General features: G+C 42.4%; 1 protein-coding gene across 1 annotated transcript in view; it reads left to right on the top strand.

Annotated features, from left to right (window-relative positions):
* LOC126456525 (agrin-like) overlaps nucleotides 1-13452 on the top strand; it is a 1113065-nt gene that overhangs the window by 921473 nt on the left and 178140 nt on the right. The window contains exon 13 of the mRNA XM_050092274.1: nucleotides 12515-12652. Coding sequence (XP_049948231.1) covers nucleotides 12515-12652 — 138 coding nt within the window. The remainder of the gene's footprint in view (nucleotides 1-12514; nucleotides 12653-13452) is intronic.

The following is a 13452-nucleotide window of genomic DNA, read 5'->3' as shown; positions in this document are numbered from 1 at the left end:
TTAGGGTCTCGTTTTTAGCGTTCCGTGGCTCAATCGGTAAAACGGAAGCCCTATATGATCGCTTCGTCGTCCGTCTGTCCGGAAGGGGGAGACGTATCACGTTGAAAGTTAATCACATACTGAGGTCATTCTTCGCTTGGTGATGTAAAAGATTGAAGCTTCTAAGTCAATGCAATCAAAACATAGGCAACTTATGTCATATTTTTTAACACTTGCAAACACAATCAAAACTTAGAGGGTACTTCCCGCTGGCCTAGAATCGTGAAATTTGGCGAAAAGGAAGGTTTCACAGTACAACAAACGAAAAATCCTAAAACAGTAAATTCGCAATTACATAACACAAAAAATTTATGATTATTTATTATCTTACTCTCGATCTTATCGTCCGTCTGTTAAGAACCCTTTTTCTTAGGAACGGGTAGACGTATCAAATTGAAATTTATCTCACATACTAAGGTCCATAGTCTCTTGGCGGTGTAAAAAATTGAAGCTTCTAAGTCAACGCACTCGAAAGGTACGGTGTTTTACGTCACATTTTTTGATACACCCTAACTGTAGAGTACTTCCCACTGACCTAAAATAATGAATGTTGGCCAGAAGCAATATTTCGCAGTACAAGTAGAGAAAAAAATCCAAAAATTGGTTATTTGTAATTATATCACAGGAAAAAATAGTTCTTTTGACATTTGTTAACAGACGTCGCTCTTGAAATTAAAACAATTAGTAGTTCTACATTCAGGCTGACTGGATCGCAATGATAAGAGAGAGTCAAACATCAGGCAAGAATGACCTTATTGCTCATAAGACGCGTTTCGGAATTTACCCATCATTAGATATCCAGGAGCGATTACTGCACGTAGGTATGATGTTTCAAGTGGTATGAGAAACAAACATTCACAGACTTGACATAAATGGAATTTTAAGCAAGTGTTTATGAACACGTTCTTTTGTTTTTGCTGACGTAATTTTGCAATGTAAATGTGTATCTTACCGTTGAAGTGCTAACACGACGTTATTGTTTAACATTTTTATATCTGTCTTACAAATCAATTCAATTTTCGATGAGCACCTTTCTTTCAAGGCTCTGACAGAAACAAAAGAAGACCTTAAATCTTAGCTGACTGGTCAATCATCCTTAGATTCCACGCCCCGTACCCCTTCAGATACAGTAGCCAAATGTGATTATATCAATTTTAAATTAAACTTCTCTTCATTATTAAGCTTTTGTAAGCAGATTAAGTCAGTTGCGTCAAACTGCAGCGCCCTGTGAGTCTGAATCACCACTTCCGTAAAATATCACGAACTTCCGCACAAGACAGAAATCGGTTTCATGTTCGAAGCGGATGCATCTTACGTTCTAAACTTAGAAATTTGACCACAAATACTAACCGTATTTTAAAGAGTGAAAGGCAGTTAAATTTACCTTTTTTAGAACAACTATACTGGTAGCAGATATTGCTATACTTCTATTCCACAAAGCGAATTTGATATTGGTCTCTCTATAATTATCATAGCTATTAAAAATGACTATAAGTCATTTCCTGACTACTTTTTCCCAACTGGGTTGGGTTAACACAGAATTACGATGTCTTAAAGCTTAGCTGAATTTTTTTACGTAAACTTACTTAAAATTTGCTGTTTTCACAGAAATGAAATTTAACCAGATCCCCACAATTGCAGCCACATGCAGATTTTAACCATCACTAGAATCAGTACTTATTGTAAAACGTCATTTTAAAGGTATGCTGTCCATCGCCATTAATAAATTGCAATAAGGTTAAATTTCAATTTCAATCTTTTTTTTTGGATTTCTAGTGCAAACAATCCACGAGAAACTGCAGTTAGAAAATTTTAAATACTGGTAATTGTCTACTTCATGTTTATCAAACGCTTACGGAAAAAGTTAATAAACATATGTTTTGGATTCTGAAGGAGCAAGAGAATTAGCTTTGGAAGGTAGTGCTGAAAATGCCTATTGCTAGCTTCAGTAAAAGCTAACACTTTGTCATGGCAAGACTGATACCAGACTTCCAGTATTTCAGCAAGAATTTCAGTGCTGGCGAAAGTAATACACAGTTCCATATCATCTGGTATGGTGGACCTGTCCTTGAATGCATGTCTTTTAGCTCTCCCCAGAGGAAAAAATCTAAGATGGTCAAATCTGGCGAACGAGCCGGTTAATTTACAGATGGGCTGCGTCCAATCTAATGATTTGAAAACAACTGGATAGACGAGATACAGTACGTCATGGACAAAATGCAAGACAACCATCATGCTGATATCATACGTTCCTAATAGTCTGCAGTGAAACATCTTCTGATGTGTGTTAATGGTCTGTTAGCAAGTTGAGATACTATCGACAATCTAGCGTTCCTTCTATGAAAACAGGACATATGATCCGTTGCTTCAGTGCTAGACCACCTTGAACACTATGTTACGTTTTATTTAATGAAACAGCACTTCTATAGCACCTTAAATTTCAGACGTGTCTCATGTGTATGAAGCTTTCACTCTTCTGAGATACATTGCTAGCTTCCTACACAATTCTCCAGACATTATGTTTTTCAGTTTTATGGTTCAAATGGCTCTGAGCACTATGGGACTCAACTTCTGAGGTCATTAGTCCCCTAGAACTTAGAACTAGTTAAACCTAACTAACCTAAGAACATCACACACATCCATGCCCGAGGCAGGATTCGAACCTGCGACCGTAGCGGTCTCGCGGTTCCAGACTGCAGTGCCTAGAACCGCACGGCCACTTCGGCCGGCTTTTCAGTTTTGTGTTTCCACATTGATCCTATCTGTTCCCTGATGCCACCTACATCCATCCGTCTCATAAAATCGTCGCCTCGGTATTGTACACTGAAGAGCCAAAGAAACTGGTACACGTGCCTAATATCGTGTAGGGTCCCTGCGAGCACGCAGAACTGCTGCAAAACGACGTGGCATAGACTCGACTAATGTCTGAAGTAGTGCAGGAGAGAACTGACACTATGACTACGACGGGGTGGAGATCTCTTCTGAACAGCTCGTTGCAAGGCATCTCAGATATGCTCATTAATGCTCGTGTCTGGGTAGTTTGGTGGCCAACGGAAGCGTTTAAAATGAGAAGATTGTTCCTGGAGACCTCTGTAGCAATTCCGGACGTGTGGGGTATAGCGCAAGGTCCTGCTGGAAATTCCCAACTCCTTCGGAACGCACAATGGACATGAATGGATGCAGGCGATCAGACAGGGTGCTTACATATGTGTCACCTGTCAGAGTCGTATCTACACGTATTAGGAGTCCCATATATCACTTCAACTGCACACGCCTCACACCATCATAGAGCCTCCACTAGCTTGAATAGTCTTCTGCTGACATGCAGGATCCATGGATTTATGAGGCTGCCTCCATACCCGTACACGTCCATCCGCTCGATACAATTTGAAACGAGACTCATCCGACCAAGCAAAGTGAATCCAGTCATCAACAGTCCAATGTCGATGTTGACTGCCCCCGGCGAGGCGTAAAGCTTCGTGTCGTGCATTCATCAAGGCTCGGCTCCGAAACCCCATATCGATGATGTTTCGTTGAATGGTTCACACGCTGACGTTTATTGAGGGCCCACCATTCAAATCTGCATCAATGTTCGGAAGGGTTGCACTTCTATCACGTTGAACGATTCTCTTCCGTCATCGTTGGTGTTGTTCTTGCAGGATATTTTTCCGGCCGCATCGATGTTGGAGATTTGATGTTTTACCGGATTCCTCATATTCACGGTACACTCGTGAAATGGCCGTATGGGAAAATCCCCACTACATCGCTACCTCGGAAGTGCTATGTCCCATTGCTCGTGCGCTGACTATAACATCACCTTGGAACTCATTTAAATGTTGATAACCTGCCATTGTAGCAGCAGTAGCCGATCTAACAATTGCGCCAGACACTTGTCGTCTTATATAGGCGTTGCCTACAGCAGCGCCATATTCTGCCTCCTTATATATCTCTGTATTTGTACGCATGCCAGTACCAAAATTTTTGCCGCTTCAGTGGATTACGCCTTGCAATCAGAAATTTTTTTTTCAGTTTTAACTCTTGGCTATTTATACTATCACTGACATTTCCAGTCAGTTCCACAAGAAAGTGTACGTCATAATTTTAAATGTAACGTCCGTAGCGACGTCTCTGGTATTGGTCTCGAATCTGTAATCACTTCACTTTTGCACAGTGTGTAGATAAACAGTGTGTGCGCTGAATGTTCTGTTTTGTCGGTTGCAGTTTAAAATTAGTGCAAAATATATGAAGCGTAACTTATTTATATTTATATACGAAGGTTGGAACTTAAATAGTGGCAACTATTTATTCACAACCGATACAAAAGGGTTACATGTTTGCACGTGTTATTGTCTTCCAAAGTAGTCACCAGCGTTGTGTAGAACCCATTGCCAGCAATGTGGAAGGCGTAGTATATCGATAGCAGAGCCTGTTCTGTTGATGGTGCGAATGGAGCGGCCTACTGCATGTAGAATCTCTGGAACAGTTCTGAAGCGAATGCCATGAAGTGATTCCTTCATCTTCGGAATCAAATCAAAGTCACAAGGACTTAAGTCCAGGGAGTATGGTGGATGGTACAGTACTTCCCAGTCCCATCGACCGAACAGAGCAGCCACAGCTTGCGCTGTATGCGCCCGCGCATTGTCGTGCAAAATGATGGGTGAATTGCGCAGAAAGTGCTGCCGCTCCTTTCGCAAAGCTGGTCGCAGGTGATGCTCCAAAAACGAACAGTAATACTGTGCATTGACGGTCTGCCGTGGAGGAATATAATGCGTTAGGACAACACCATCACAGTCATACACGAGAATCACCACAACTTTCACCATACTGGGGCTCTGACGCACTTACGACTTTCGCGGTGACCCATAACGGCGCCATTCGTTGGATTGGCGTTTCAGTTTGGGCTCATACAATGTGCCCCACGTCTCATCCAGTGTTACGACGTAAGATAGCCCATAGCGCTCCAAGTGCGTCTGAGCAGCGTCGTAACGATCCATTTCTGCGTTTCCTCCAAGTCATGCGGAACCCATCGTGATGCAATTTTTCGCATGCCAAGGCGTTCCTTCAGGATGCGAAACACAGTCGTATGCGCTAAACTGGTTTCGCGGGCGAGCTTACGAATCGTATGGCGTCGATCACAGTCCACTAACGCGGCAAGAGCATGCACTTTTTCTTCAGAGACGCTAGGAAGACCTGCCCGATGCATGTCTGCCACAGTTTCCCGACCTTCGTTGAAGGCTTTTACCCAACATGCACGCCTCTTGAAGACCTTGCTGACACTGTCGTTCTGTACGACCTCTGGCACTTACAATCTTGATCCAACTCCGTTGTTCCTGTTTCGAAAACATAGTAACCACGTTACGTTACACCGCTCGCTTACAAGTGACTGTTTTTCCCTGGATTGTGCGCACGTTGATGACGTGGGACGCGCGAGTCCATTTGCTCGGAGGGAAGGTAGGTATGTCAACAACGTGTGCTATCAGCGACAATAGTAGATTCCATTGCATATTGTCTCCACAGCAGTGTTGCCACTATTTAAGTTCAGAAATGCCTTCTGTCGTCTATTAAGAAGCTATTTGGTTCGAACGAGGCAAACTGTGTGCTTCAAGAGGATAATGATCCGAAACATGGCAACCGTCTACGTACAGCTTGGAAACAAGACAATGGTGTGTCCACGATGCATTAGCCTGCAGTGTCTCCGGACGCAAATCCGATCGCAAATGATCGTTAAAGGAAAGCCAGCATATACTTTGACGCAGTTGTCATATCAAATCAGGGCGATATGGAGATCGTTCCCGAGAGAATATGCAGAAAATCTCGTAAAAAGTATGCCAAAAAGTTGTCAAGCTATGAACGATAGCGGCGGCGATTGCATTAACTATCAGGTAACTGTGCAGTTAGTAATAACATGTATTTTCTTGTAAACATATATTTATGATAGTGTCCTTTTTTCATACAGGCAACGGGGTAAACTTTCTTGTGGAACTGACCGTATACCACAAGATCAGCTAATTTCGATGATGTACCTTTTTCAAGTGCGTCTCGTATGAGTGTATATAAATTTGAATCTCTTGCTTAAATACATAATCTCTGTCGTAGGAGGGACAGAACTCGTCAACGAATTAAAATAACTTCGGCAGTAGCAAAAATTTGAAGTGGCTAAGTCAACCTTGCCATCACTGGTCGAGCGTCTTTGTATTTTGTATTTTCCTTTGCTATCCGTGGTCCAACTAGTTGCGGGATCACTTTGAAGTTCCAGTTATCAAACGCAATACACGTTGCCATCTTTATCTGTTCCACCATTCCGACACATGCAGTGCACAAAAATCATTAATTATCCCAGTACGTGGGCTTCTTTATACGATTCTGACTTTGTCTCAAAATATACTGGCTGCGCCGACAGTTGCTGCTAGCATTCGAAAAACGTGTGTTGTTCTGTCTAGGCTTGAATGGAACTACAAATGCGCTCATATCAAAAAAGAGGCAAGCACCTACAAGCATTACTCTTCTTGCGTGTGAGGGAAGTACAGACGCACGGCGACTAGGTGCAAGGGACACAGGTGCAGTCGCACCTTAAGGAATATGTCGGGATACGTCCTTTGGAAAAGGCACTGCAGCATGCCCTCCTTATCTTACCCAATCTCAATGTATGCCCGTCTAATGGCCTTGTCATTCATTTCACTACTTTAAGAATCTGAAAATTTCCTCTAGGACTGTAAGAATATTTTTGGTGATTCGGAATCCTCTTGCTCGTATCCTCAGCAGGAAGCGACAGAGACTTTTTCGAAGGTTCCTAGGCTGAAGCTGATAAGCAGATTTTGTCGAGATGATTTTCAGTTTTCTGCAGGACACAATAAGGGATAGATGGAGCGATATTGTGATTTCCATCGTCTTCACCTGATCTGTTAGAAAATCGTCTTTGTACGCCTAACGATTATGCTCATGACTAGTTGTGATTTTAGAAATCGTAAGCTTCCGATTGCCTTTAGTAGCTACTATTATACTGAACCGTTACTGAAGCCATGTTATCAGGTCACTTGCGGGTCCAGTGTACTGGAGCAGGAGGTGAAGTAGCTAAGGATGCCTGCCTGCATGGTAAATGTAATTTCACAATGTGCTGTCCCACACATTCAGTTATTTCGTTGTTGCAACAATGTACCATTAGTCTATGTGAGGCAGAGTGGCTAAGACAGAGAAACTGCCGTCAGTGAAATTAAAAATGGGGCTGTGAAGATTCCTCTTTCCGCTTGCTGAGGCGGAATGAAATACTTTTAACGCGCGTCCGGATAGCCACCCTCCTCTGACACATGGGTTCCTCTTCTGGTTAGAGGACCTACCAGTGACCAGTGCTTGTAAAGCACTGATATCTGCACACCATGATTTACATAATGTTTCATATCAAAACATGAAGGCTGCAACACAGTAAAAGCTGATCTGTCCTTGTCACATAGACGATTTTTATGTGTTTTCAGGGTGTCTGGCTAATTATACCTTTTCCACGCTAACCACCAGTCACAGTTCTCTATCATATTATTTTATCTATTGTGTTACAATCTGTGTACTTTAACGATGGAATCTGCACAATGACTACGTGAAGTGAGTCTTTCGTATTTTGTGCATCTGTCCGAATCAATGAGCTGAAGTGAGTGAAAATCGAGAAGAGTGTATCTGACTTTTGTTTCAAATTTTACCATTGAAAACATAATTTTAAACATTTTATGACATTTCTCTCACATCACTTTAGTAATGGCGCTGACGACCTTGGTACAGAATGCTCTCTACATACAACCAACCAACAAACGACTCATGCAACGTCATATTGTTTGCCTGACGGCGCTTATACTTGGCTATTTAGTTCCCTGACATATTCAGATTGATATTATTGTGTGTCAGTTTTCACCTAGCTTGAAACAGTTATTCATTTCGAGAATAGTGGAACTTGTCCGTAGTGATGGATTAAATGGCTCTGAACACTACGGGACTTAACATCTGAGGTCATCAGTCCCCTAGACTTAGAACTACTTAAACCTGACTAACCTAAGGACATCACACACATCCATGCCCGAGGCAGGATTCGAACCTAAGACCGCAGCAGCCGCGTGGTTCCGGACTGAAGCGCCTAGAGCCGCTCGACCACCGTGGCCGGCTGTCCGTAGTGATCATATTGTTTGCTTTTGGAATAGGACGAGTACTACCTTCATGTTACTCATTAATAACTGTTTGCTGTGGAACACTAATTGCATGCTACAGAGGCACTTTTATTTTTCCAAGCGAAATCTTGTCTGATAGAAGACACACTACAGTTGTACAAGGATGGCCAGTATAAAACTGGCTCGGAAAATATTTTATGTGTCTTAAGATTCCCAACCCAACTTACATTTTTCGCACCAGGAGCAGATGTTTCCTACACTTTAAGACCGACAACCCAACTTATTTCATCCGCACTTGCGGTAGATGATGAACATCGGGTTGCCTACCTTAAGGTGCGCTAAATACACCGACAGGGAAAAAAATCGCAACGCCAAGAAAGAGTTGGGCGACGTGAACGAAAGCTGTTAGCCGCGTTTCTACATCTGAAAGATGATATCTATTCAAATTTGGCGCCAGTCGCATAAGGGTTGCGCCACTATGGGGATGCAAATGTTCAAATGTATGTGAAATCTTACGGGACTTAACTGCTAAGGTCATCAGTCCCTAAGCTTACACACTACTTAACCTAAATTATCTTAAGGACAAACACATACACCCATGCCCAAGGGAGGACTCGAACCTCCGCTGGGACCTATGGGGATGCAAATCAGGTTTGTTTTAAATACACACAGGAACGGTTGTGAGCGTTAGCTACCTTTGAGAGGGGACGTGGTGTGTTGATGTTAGTCAAGAATGCCTTTAAGCGACAAAGAGGCCATTATCAGCACCTCACTGAGTTTGAACGAGGTCGTGTAACAGGGCTACGAGAAGCTATATGTTCCTTCACAAAGACTTGGCAGGAATGTAGCTACTGGACATGATTGCTGACAGCGTTGATCACGAGAATTTACGGTCGCAGAACACCGATTCCGGACGGTCACGTAGCACTACCGAGAGAGAAGACCATAGTGTTCGCCGTACGGCTCTGGCGCATCGTACTGCATCTGCAGCAACAATTTGACCAACAGTGACACAGCGAACTGTTGCAAATCGGTTACTTCAAGGACAGCTCCGAGCCAGACGCTCTGCAGCATGCATTCCACTGAGCACAAACCACCATCATTTGCGACGTCAGATGCTGTCAAGCAAGAACTCATTGGATGGTTGGGTAGAGGTCTGTTTTCTAATAAAAGTCGGTTCTGCCTCGGTGCCAGTGATAGTTAGGAGGAGACCAGTTGAGGACTTGCACCCAACCTGTCTGTGGTCTTGTCACACTGTACCTGCTGCTTGGGTTATGCTCTTGGGTGTGTCTTCGTATGACAGCAGAGGAACTCTCTTGTTGTCCCCCTCACCCTGACTACAAAACTGTATGTCAGTCTTGTGATTCGACCTGTTGTGCTGCCATTCATGAACAGTATTCCAAGGGCTGTTTTCCAACAGGATAAAGCTCGTCCACATACCGCTGTTGTAACCCAACATGATCTACAGAATGTTGACATGTTGCCTTGGACTGCTCCAGCCGAGCACATATAGGACATCATCGAACGCCAACTCCAGCGTCATCCACAAACAGCATTAACCAACAGTCCCCGTACTGACCGACCACGTGCAACAGGCAAGGAACTCAATCCCGCAAACTGATATCTGGCACCTGTACAACACGATGCATGCGCGGTTGAATGTTTCCATTCCACATTCTGGCAGTGACACCTGTTATTAACGTACCAGCATTTCACGTTTGCAATGGCTTATGTCGCACTTACATTAACCTCTGATCTTGCAATGATAATCGCTTAAATATGTTACATAGACAAATGTATTCCCGAAATTTCATTACTCTAAATTAATTATTTTTGATGTTCGATTTTTTTGCCGTCAGCGTATTTTCCGGGCTGGTTTTATTTTGCACATCTCGTATAAGGAGAAGGAACTGTCTTTTGTTTCGAAGGATAACGATTCTGTTATTACACAGTCTGTTTGACTCTGATTATATTATATTAGATTAGATTAGATTAGATTAGTACTTGTTCAATAGGTCATGAATACGACACTTCGTAACGATGTGGAACGTGTCAGGTTAATAAAAGGTGTCTATACAAGATATTGCATTACACAAAATATTACATGACACTTAATATTTTTAATTTTTCTTTTGTGGGGGTTGGGGAAATTACCCACTTACTATATCCAAAAATTCATCTAATGAGTACAAGGAGTAGCCACTAAGAAATTCTTTTAATTTCCTTTTAAATGCTATATGGCTATATGGCTATATGGCTAGGCTGGCAATGGCAAGGAAAGCGTTTCTGAAGAAGAGAAATTTGTTAACATCCAGTATTGATTTAAGTGTCAGGAAGTCATTTCTGAAAGTATTCGTATGGAGTGTAGCCATGTATGGAAGTGAAACATGGACGATAAATAGTTTGGACAAGAAGAGAATAGAAGCTTTCGAAATGTGGTGCTACAGAAGAATGCTGAAGATTAGATGGGTAGATCACATAACTAATGAGGAAGTATTGAATAGGATTGGGGAGAAGAGAAGTTTGTGGCACAACTTGACCAGAAGAAGGGATCGGTTGGTAGGACATGTTCTGAGGCATCAAGCGATCACCAATTTAGTATTGGAGGGCAGCGTGGAGGGTAAAAATCGTAGAGGGAGACCAAGAGATGAATACACTAAGCAGATTCAGAAGGATGTAGGTTGCAGTAGGTACTGGGAGATGAAAAAGCTTGCACAGGATAGAGTAGCATGGAGAGCTGCATCAAACCAGTCTCAGGACTGAAGACCACAACAACAACAACAACAACAAACAACATGGCTACCTGTCAGAATTTTGATGCTATTAGGTAAGTAATCAAAGACTTTTGTGGCAGCATAGTTTACCCCCTTCTGGGCCAAAGTTAGATTTAAACTTGAGTAGTGAAGATCATCCTTTCTCAAAAATCAAATGGTTCAAATGGCTCTGAGCACTATGGGACTCAATTGCTGTGGTCATAAGTCCCCTAGAACTTAGAACTACTTAAACCTAACTAACCTAAGGACATCACACACACCCATGCCCGAGGCAGGATTCGAACCTGCGACCGTAGCGGTCGTGCTGTTCCGGACTGTAGCGCCCTTAACCGCTCGGCCACTCCGGCCGGCTACATCCTTTCTCCTAGTGTTGTATCCATGTACACTGCTATTACTTTTGAATTCGTTCGGATTGCTAATAAAAAATTTCATAAGTGAGTATATCTGTTGTGAGGCTACAGTGATGATCTCTAGCTCTTTAAATAAGTGTCTGCAGGATGATCTTGGATGAGCTCCAGCAATTATTCTGATTACACGCTTTTGTGCAATGAACACTCTTTTACTCAATGATGAATTACCCCAGAATATGATGCCATACGAAAGCAGAGAATGAAAATAGACGTGGTAAGCTAATTTACTGAGATGTATATTGCCAAAATTTGCAATGACTCTAATAGCATAATTAGCTGAACTCAAACGTTTCAGCAGATCCTCAGTGTGTTTTTTCCAGTTCAACCCCCATCAATGCATACACCTAGAAATTTTGAATATTCTACCTTAGCTACCGATTTCTGATCGAAGTCTATATTTATTAATGGTGTCATTCCATTTGCTGTGTGGAACTGTATATACTGTGTTTTGTCAAAGCTTAATGAGAGCTCATTTGCAGAGAACCACTTAATGATTTTCTGAAAATCATCGTTTACAATTTCACCAGTTAATTCTTGTCTGTTGGTTGTGATAGCTACACTACTTGTATCATCGATAATAAGAACCAGCTCTGCATCTTCGTGAATATAGAATGGCAGGTCATTAATATATATTAAGAACAGCAGAGGACCCAAGACCGAACCTTGCGGCACCCCATTCTTGATTGTTCCCCAGTTTGAGAAATCACCAGTTTTTTGCATATTATGTGAACTGTTTATTTCAACTCTCTGCACTCTTCCAGTTAGGTATGATTTAAACCATTTGAGCACTGTCCCATTCATACCACAGTACTTGAGCTTAACTACAAGTATTCCATGATTTACACAATCGATAGTCTCTGATAGATCACAAAAAATCCCAATGGGTTACTTCCGGTTACTCAGAGCATTTAATATTTCATTAGTAAAAGTATATAAAGCATTTTCCGTTGAAAAACCCTTCTGGAGACCAAACTGACATTTTGTTAAAACTTTATTTTTACAAAGGTGTGAAGCTACTCTACTCTATTCTACTCTGAAGTCGTTGATCTCAGTGAGTTGCGCTATCAACCTCCTCTCTTAAACGTTTTCTCGGCAACGTGTCGGCTATGCAGCGAGTATGACGTGCTGTGCATGTGGCCGCCAGGTTCGGTGTCGGACGTGTGTGACGCCGAGACGGGCGCCTGCAGCTGCAGACCCGGCGTGGGAGGCGACAAGTGCGACCGCTGCCTGCACGGCTACTGGGGGCTGCCCAAGATCTCGGAGGGACACGACGGCTGCATCGGTAAGTACCCACACACAGGGCGCGCCATTTCTGGTCCAAAGGCCTTCACTGACCTCCACAACAGTAGTCTTGGACACCCGCATACGTTAACGGATCTACATTTATTGTCCGCAAGCCAACGTATGGGTACTTTGGGTACCACTGTCACCATCCTCCTCCTCCTCCCTCCCCCCCCTTTCCTGATTCCACTACGAAATGTACGCGGGGAGAACGCTGTCACACAGACACTTCCCTTTTTCTGATATGAGTGTTAGACATGACTTGTCTACATTCACTCATTGGCGATGCACCTATCATTACTATCCACCGTTTGTGCATGTGTGGCAAAATATGCACTGTAACACCATTTGAGTACTGATTGACGTTTCTGTTTACATAACCAGCTATGATTTTTAGTTTAGGATTTTTTATTTAACTAGGGCGACTTAGAACTAAAAAATATGACGATTTGTAGTGAGTGTTGCGCTCTGAACAACATCTTAGATTGATCTGAAGATGGTACGGTAATGAGCTGAAACATGTAATTAGTAAAGAAATTTTGTGACGCTGACATGGGATTTTAATCCACTCATATTTAAATCAACAGATAGCATATCTCCCCTGATAGAAAATGTCAAAGAATAACATAAAAATAAGTTTCCACACAAATAACAAAATGCAAAACCAAATAGTTCGTAACATTAAAACAGCCAACCCACCTTTTCATAAACATGGTACATATAAATTAATCTGTGCAGCTGCTCCTGCTACTACATGGGGTAAGCTGGAAGAAACTTTGAAATTTTATACAAGGAGCACAC

This window comes from Schistocerca serialis, chromosome 2 (genome assembly GCF_023864345.2).
Source record: "Schistocerca serialis cubense isolate TAMUIC-IGC-003099 chromosome 2, iqSchSeri2.2, whole genome shotgun sequence".
NCBI lineage: Eukaryota > Metazoa > Arthropoda > Insecta > Orthoptera > Acrididae > Schistocerca > Schistocerca serialis.
Note: the sequence above shows the minus strand (reverse complement) of the source record. Positions and strands in the feature narration are given on the sequence as shown.